The sequence below is a fragment of the Belonocnema kinseyi genome, chromosome 9 (genome assembly GCF_010883055.1).
Source record: "Belonocnema kinseyi isolate 2016_QV_RU_SX_M_011 chromosome 9, B_treatae_v1, whole genome shotgun sequence".
NCBI lineage: Eukaryota > Metazoa > Arthropoda > Insecta > Hymenoptera > Cynipidae > Belonocnema > Belonocnema kinseyi.
Window position 1 is genome coordinate 45,927,274 of NC_046665.1, and position 8,195 is coordinate 45,935,468.

Sequence of the window (8,195 nt, forward strand, 5' to 3'; positions counted from 1 at the left end):
GTAAGAAACAAGACTACTTATAGTTAGACTGACTATCGTAGTTTATACTTTCATCTCTCATTTATGAGAGATAAAAATATAGTCTACGAAAATCTGATATAAAGATCACAATATGATATTTATTCTTTTTTTCTATCACGTAGTTTATAAATGCAGGCTAACCTATCACTACGGAAAATTTCAACGAAAAAAGTTAGCTTTTTTTTAAGGAAATTTCGTGTTTCAATACATAAAAAAAACTTGATAAATTGGAACAACAAAAACCTTAAAATCTCAATATATGCAGAAAAGGGTAAGGTTTTGAACAAAACCATAAAAATAAATCGTACTCATGAAAAACAAGGAAATAATAAATGAAAAATTCACGTTGATTAAACTATCCTATTACTTACTCCTAAAAATTTCAGGAAAAAAGGGAGTTTTGAAGAACAATTTTCTGTTCAATATTTCAAAACATTGGAATTTAGTTATAATTTATTATTTTATTTTTATGAATTTTTACAAGTGCAAAAATCTAGATGAACTGAAACATGAAAAACCTTAATAGCATCTTAAGAAATGCTGACTATTCGTAAACAATGGCAAAATGTTGATATGTAATTTAAAAAAAACGTGTCTCCTTATTTTCCATCGTTTTTACCCAAAAAATTTATATTATTTGATAACTTATCTTTAAATTTTTTTCATTTCTTTCAATTACCTTGAATTATATTACTTTTCTTCAATTTTATGATTTTTCTTGAGTTTTTTGAATTTTTTTAGACAACATAACTTAATCCTCTCATTCTCTCTTCAATTCTTGAATTCGTTTAAATTCTATGAACATTCTGGAATTAATTGATTTAAGTTAGTGAATAGGCAACGTGATCTCTTAGTGAATTCAGGTAAATATTGTAACCGTATTTTAAATGATTTTTCTCGAAACATTAATTAGTTTCAAATATGTAATTGAAAAGAAGAAAGCCAGTAACTTGTTCAATAAGTTATAAGTCTAAGTAAAAACGCTATTAAATTAAATTAAATTCATTTCAATTTTTCCTTAATCTTTTTAATTCTACTTGCGAATGCAATATAATTAAAAAAATTTTTTTTAATGATTTGAACTATTCTAAATTCGATTTAATTCCATTTGAACTTGTATTCTTCTGACTTTGATTCAATTTCGCTTGATAAATAATGAAACACTCGATTGTGCATACCTTTAAAAATTAATTTATTTTTGGAAATAGGATAAATATTTATACGTATAATAGCAAGTGAAATGCGAGCAGCCATTGTATTTTTAGAGTATCGATAATTAGGTAATTATTTTCTCAAGTCTCTAATTCACTCGTAACACTTTAAACTTTTATGGAAGCAGAGGAACTTGGCTTAGTTATTAAAAGTGGGTTAGACATAAATTTATGACTACGACTTTTGGTTTTCAGAAACAAAAATAATGAATTGATATTTATTGCTCATTTCACTGAACTTTACCGCAATTAAAAAACAAACAATACTTTTATTTTCACTCCTATTCTCTATTTTCTCTATCCTTCAGTGTAAATAAAATATTCTCTTCTGAATTATAGTTATTTATGCAATAATTTGTAAAGCTGAATTTCCATCTCATGAAATCTTTCAAAAGTGATACAGATTAAAAAGTTCCAAATCGGTGAAAGTGAAAGTGCAAATGGCTACCAAGAAATTGTCAGTTCCACGCCCACTTTTGTAAAAACATTTTTTTTTAAAGACCTCAATCAAGTGTGCGTGAAAGTGCGTGATGAGACGTAATAAACTGAATGTAACGATTACATCAAGGCGTGTCGGAAGCAAGATGCTAAACTCCTTTGAATTTTTATTGTTTCAGTGAAAGTAGACGTGCACATCAATAACGGGACCTACAAGCCGATCAACAACGGAAACTCGATAAGGTCGGACTCTATAATCAAGGACAGCAGTGAGCACGCTTATGAACAAATCTGTTTACGCCAGGAAGAAAATGATAGCGTCAGCTCATCTTCTCAAAAAAAATTATCTGATAACAACTCCGATGGCAGGTAATCCACCTCTCATGTCAATCAAAATTTTTCTGAAATCGTGAAAATATTCGTTTCATAAAAGGTAACAGAAAAACAAACAAAATTCACATTTAGATGTGGGGTTTTTTCAATTTTACAAATTCTATAAGAGGCTAGAATATAAATATATAAAAACAGCCGAAGAAGATAATAGATCATTTGCATGCGTCATGAATACGGAAAATAATTATTACATCTTGTAGATGTAGAGGAAGTTAAGGTACTGTTCAAAAACTATGTTACGCTGCTATCAACACTTTTACCAGCCCTACCCTTCTTCGTCGCAGAAAATTACACAAAGCTTTTTAGCAAAAAATATAATATTTTTTCTGTTGTCTGCCATTACGTTCTGATTCAAGCTATTTTAAATTAATATCCAATTTGTCTGAATTTGTGAGTGTACTAATGCTTTAACATGGGTCAGTGTGATTTAAATCGTCAGAAGAAAAGTTCTACTCCAATTATTTTCAATTTATCAGGGCGAATTAAAGTAAATTTTACTTTAGAATTTCGGAATTTTACAAATATATTAAACATATGTATTATAATAAAAGAATTGTAATAAATAATAATAATGGCGGATCTCTTAGAGCGGAATTTATATCAATTCTGTTTGATGCAGTATTATCAATGCATCATATTGACGCTAGCTTAATTGGCCCCAATACTTTTCAGTCCGTTTCAACGCATTAGAGAACGGTATGCAGACGCTTTTCAAAAATATGAGTTCGCCCCAATTCGTATAAATGCTTTTTCTTGCTGAATTGAACCCCAATTTTCAAAAAAATGATTGAATTTAAAAAGAAAAAATATTAGAGGAGAGTACTCGAATAGGAGATATTCTCGTAATATGAGAAAGCGAGGTATCAGCTAAACTAAGCGACCCACTCTGTTGGTTCTATCACTAACTTGTAGCCATGGAAGAAAGAGTAATTTCGTGGTATAGTTCATTTTTCATTGGGCATCTAAAGATTATAGGCGAACTTTTTGTGAAATCGATGGTGGTCGAGTTCTTGGAAGGCAATTCTTTAAACCCTATTTATTATTAATTAATTATGTATTTAGCAGTAAAGTTTGCCTGGAGTGATGGGGATGGAATAACTAAGCAGGAAAATATTGATAGTGTTGAAGTTTTTCATTGTACAGGTCAGGCATAGTAAGTGCATAGTTGCACGGTGTGTTTCTCATAATATGAGATACCTGTGGTTTTTTAACACTGTGGCTGCTCGAGGGACATTGGTTAAAATGTGTTTGTGACTACTGCAAAAACCAAATATATCTAAATAGCAGTAAATTTAAACTTCGGAAACATAGAATGGAGTTTTTCATTAAAAATAATACTTTATTTTGCTTTTTATTAGCTATTTCCTGGGGTATCTCATATTATGAGAATAGTTTGATGAGTTTGGAAAAAGCACTTTTTTATATTTTTTCCATATTCAGCATTAAAAAAAGTTTTAATCAAATTTTTTATTTCAACTCCTTATGACAAACTAAATTTCCTTTAAAATGACATCTATTACTTTGAAATTCAGTACATAGAATTTCGACAATCACGCCAGAGTTGGTATCTCATATTTGGGTACTTTCCTCTACTTTTCTACCAAAAGAAATGAATTTGCAACCAAATGGTTGTATTAAAAAAACGAATTAATTTTAGACCAACATTTGCATTTACATCCAAATAGTTGAACTTTCAAGCAAAAGAAGCAAAATTTTAATAAAATAGTTGAATCTTCAAATGAAAAATAATTTACCTTAGTTCTTACCTATAACTCATTTTTTACATGACGTATTAACTTTTTAAAATAAAAAAAAAAATAGTAAAAAAATAACAGATTGTTCAACTTTCAACCAGAAAAAGGGATGCATTTTTAACAAAATCGTTGAATTTTGAAGAAAATAGTATAATAGTCAACCAAATAATTGAATTTTTAAGTTAAACTTATGGATTTTTTAGAAAACAGTTGAATTTTTAATCCAAAAAGGATAGATTTTTCATCTGAGAATAAGAATGTTTAACTAAACAGTTAAATTTTTTTTACATAATGAAATTTTCAACACAATGCTGAAATTTTTGAACAAATAAATCAATTTGTAACAAAATAGTCGAATTTTCAACGAAAATTAATAATCTCTAACAAAATATTTAATTTTCAAGACAAAAATCGTACTTTTGAGAAAATAGTTGAATTTTCGACTTACAAAGATAAATTATGAAAAAAATAGTGAAATTAAAAAAAAATTGAATTTTCAGCCAAATAAACAAATTTTTAATCAAAAGCTATAAAATCTCAGCCAAAAACGCTGCATTTTCAACAAAATAATTGAATTTTCAAGCAAAATAGACTCATATTTTAGAAGACCTCTGAATTTTGTATCCAAAAGGACGAATTTTCTCTCAAAAATGACGATTCTTCATTAAAACAGTTAAATTTTCAACCAAATAATTAAACTGTCAACGAAAATAGTTCAAACAAGAGACTTTTTAACCAAACAATTGTATTCTGAACGAAAAAAGGTCGATATTCTACCAAAATACATGAACTTTTAAACCAAGCAGACGAAATGTGAGCAAAAAATTGAAATTCAACTTTCAACCAAAAAGGATTAATTTCAATCAAAAATTTAATGGTTGAATTGCCAACTGAAATCGATCAATTTTCGGTCAATGCTTCTCGGTCAATTGCTCGGTCAATGATGATGCTTGTTAAAAATCCTAATGAGAAAATTTCACCGCAAGGTTCTCCCATACATTTTGTGCTGGTCCATTTTCAATAAAACATTAAATTATTCAACCAATAAGTAGCATTGTTAACGAAAAGAGATTAATTCAGAATTAAAAATATAATAGTAGACTTTTCAATTAAAAAGAATTCACTTCCACCTAAGAATTGTTGGGTTCTATTCATTCAGTTTGTATTTGGACGAATAAAAAAAGGGAAGTGTTATTTTCATCTTGTCAAGCTTTTAAAAAATATGTTCTTCACATTTATATTTTCCATATGAGATGTTATATTCTTCGTTACCCCCCCCCCCCACCCCATGTGTCAAAATACTTATAATATCTGTTGCGCTCACCAGATCTCCTGGAGATCCTGGAAATCAATGGTGGGGTTAAATATTTTTTTATTCAAGTGTTATAAGTGGAAAAAACTTTTGGGGGTGACAAATTTTATATAATTGTTCGGCATTTCTGAAATATGACTTTCATTTTGGTACTACGAGTAGTGCCACTGTCTCGCTGGAGCGCGACCCCCACTCCAAGTTCCTTCTCGAGGTGCCAACAGCTTGAGTAGTGACATGGAGTGGGGGTTTATGGTTTCTCGGAATCGTACTCTTCTACGGCCCTGAAAACGGCTCTACTCATAGCTTCATCTGTATATAAATCAATTTAAAAAATGCATGCAAATTTTCTGCTTGGTCGTTCCCTTTTTGTAAGAACTGTCCAAACGGTACTCTGAAGATTAAAACTTTTCACGTTGTGACAAAAGTGACATTTGATGTAAAGGTTCCTTTTGCCATTAAAAAATTTTAATAACTGACTGCTTACAATTAACGTTTTAAATAAAAAAAAGATGCCAAGATTTGGGGGGGGGGTGGACTGGCCAATCACAGGCATCGTAGAGAGTATACATAAGAACAAAATAACCTGATACCTCAATTTCAGATCAGCCCTAAAGAAGTGAACTGCAATTTTCACGAAATATCGGCGAAACTCTTAGTTTTTTTACACGATTGGAACCCGAAATATCTGTTTTTATCAAAATGAATCATCATGAAAGCATTTAATCTATTATTAGCTATTTTATTCTATTGCAGTCTAGAAACCCTCGAGCAAATTAAAGTAGAGTCACTCTTGTTAATAACAAATAACTGAAAATGGCAAACATTTTTTCATCTGTCAGCATGAATTGTTCATTTCGGGTAAGAGATAACATAAATATATATATATATATAGAAGTTAATTTAAAAAAATAAATTAGGCTCACCGCACACTCTCCGCAGCTTCTTTTACTTCTATCCGCGGTGCGGCGTCAATTCTATGTAACTATGTAACGAATCTTAATTGCTCTAAATACATTCACACACAAATATTCGCCTCATTGTGAAAGCCGGAAAAGCTTATTCTGCAGTGACTGGTGTTAGGATGCACTATACTCCTGGAAAGATATGTACGAACAACGTGGTACCAAAAAAGGTGTAGCAGAATTACGAAAGAACCTGCTAATTGGCAGTTGCGTCTGCAAAGACGCAGCAGCTCATCAAAGCTTCTTGTCTATGGTCTGGATTGACTACCGGAAAGCTTCCGATTCAACCTATCATAGACTTATCATCTGTCTGTTAGAAAGCGTGAAGGTTCATTGACACATAGTAAGATGCATAGAGAGATTAGTGCCCCTTTGGAAAACTAGATTTACAATCTCATCTCGAAAATATCTAGTGACAACAAACAGCGTCAGCTTCCATTCGGACGTCTTTCAGGGCGACACCATTAGTCCTCTGCTTTTTTGCACCACACTTCTACCTCTATCTCTCGCACTACGAAATTCTTCTGGTTACCTGTGTGGCGACACTAATGATCGCGAGCATGAAGTCACTCATGTATTTTATATGGATGATTCTTCTGGTAAAAACAAACTGCAGAGTGCTTTAAATGACATCAAGCAGTACAGAAGAGACATTGATATGGACTTTGGATTGGACAAATATGTTAACATCTTGACACTGGAGAGAGAAAGAGAGAGAGAGAGAGAGCTATACATACTTGTGCGTGCCTCAAAGCCACAACCAGGACGCAATATCAGTGAAGGAGTCTCTCCGAAGCAGATACAAGCATTTTCTTCGGAAGATTTGATCTACAACACTGTCAGCATTGAAGAATGTATCTGCGACTAATATGCCTGCCATCCCGGTTCTACTCTACTCGTTTGGAGTGGTTCAATAGACGAAAAATGAGCTTAATACCCTTGACAACACTACAAGTGAGATCATGCATACGCATAAGAGCTTGCATGTCAATTCCTCTGTTCCGCAATTACACATTTCACGCCGTCTAGGCGGACGGAGAATTCTGAATCTCCATTAGCTTCATAATCGAATTGCTCTAAGCACAGATTACATTCTTGCAAATTGCAGAGATTTTCTCCTAAAAATGTTGGGAAACCACGAGATAATTGACAAAAGAGCGTTCGTTTACAAAGCCGCAGAGCAGGCGACCAAGACCCTTGGCCTCAATTTTAACATCAGAAGTAAGGAAAGTGCATTACTCTATCTAGATGCTTCTTTTGTAAAAGTTGAAATGAAAAAGCAGAGGATGAAAAATTCCGCCAAAAGCTACTTGACAAGAAAATACACGGAATCTTTTACAGCAATGTAGAAGAAGAGTCTTTGACAAAAGAGCAAGCTGTTGCTTTTCTCAAATCATCAAGGCTTAATTCAGGTACAGAGGGTTTCATTTTTGCATGTCAGGACGGTGCAATTTCTACCTTAGTATACAGTGACCGTATTTTATGCCAGGAAGTTCCCAGCGATAGATGCAGAGCGGATCATGCACACGCTGAGTACCTACAACACACACTATACTGAAACACAAAATAGAAACACATCCTATCTGGGTGTCCCATCCACGCGGGAACTACATCTCTCTACAGGCATAATGCGTCCCTAAGAGTGCTTAATCACCATCTTTGAGGCACTTATGGCGTTGGCAGCAACCCTGCCTTGGCGAACGCTCCGAGGGAGATAAGAGTCAATTTTCCAAAACGAGAAGTGCTAAATTTTCTGGTACTACAATTTTCGGACAGCGATCTCCATTGCACACTCGAGGCCTCACGTCGATCTGCAAGACTTCAAGAAACGAACTATACTCGTTCTCGAATTATTGGCTCCGGCCGACTACATCATCACTGCTAAAGAGAACGATAAGCAGGAGAGGTATCAAAACCTTCAAGCGGAGTCGCGATACTATCATTGGTTCGTAACCTCAAAGCCATACCAGCTTGCTAAAAATATGCTAAGGCATTTGCAAGATGGATGCAGAAAGCTGTCATCCTTGGACATCTTCGTGTCCTCAAGACACACGACGCTTTACTGGCCTACCGTTGTGATTTACCTCGGTGCTACTGAAAGCCG

At 33.1% G+C, this 8,195-nt stretch overlaps 1 protein-coding gene across 3 annotated transcripts in view; it reads left to right on the plus strand.

Moving 5' to 3' along the window:
• Positions 1-8,195, plus strand: part of LOC117180298 (uncharacterized protein DDB_G0284459) — a 107,441-nt gene that overhangs the window by 63,803 nt on the left and 35,443 nt on the right. For all 3 annotated transcript variants that reach the window (XM_033372715.1, XM_033372716.1, XM_033372717.1), the window contains exon 4: positions 1,850-2,039. In XM_033372715.1, the coding sequence (XP_033228606.1) occupies positions 1,850-2,039 (190 nt within the window). The remainder of the gene's footprint in view (positions 1-1,849; positions 2,040-8,195) is intronic.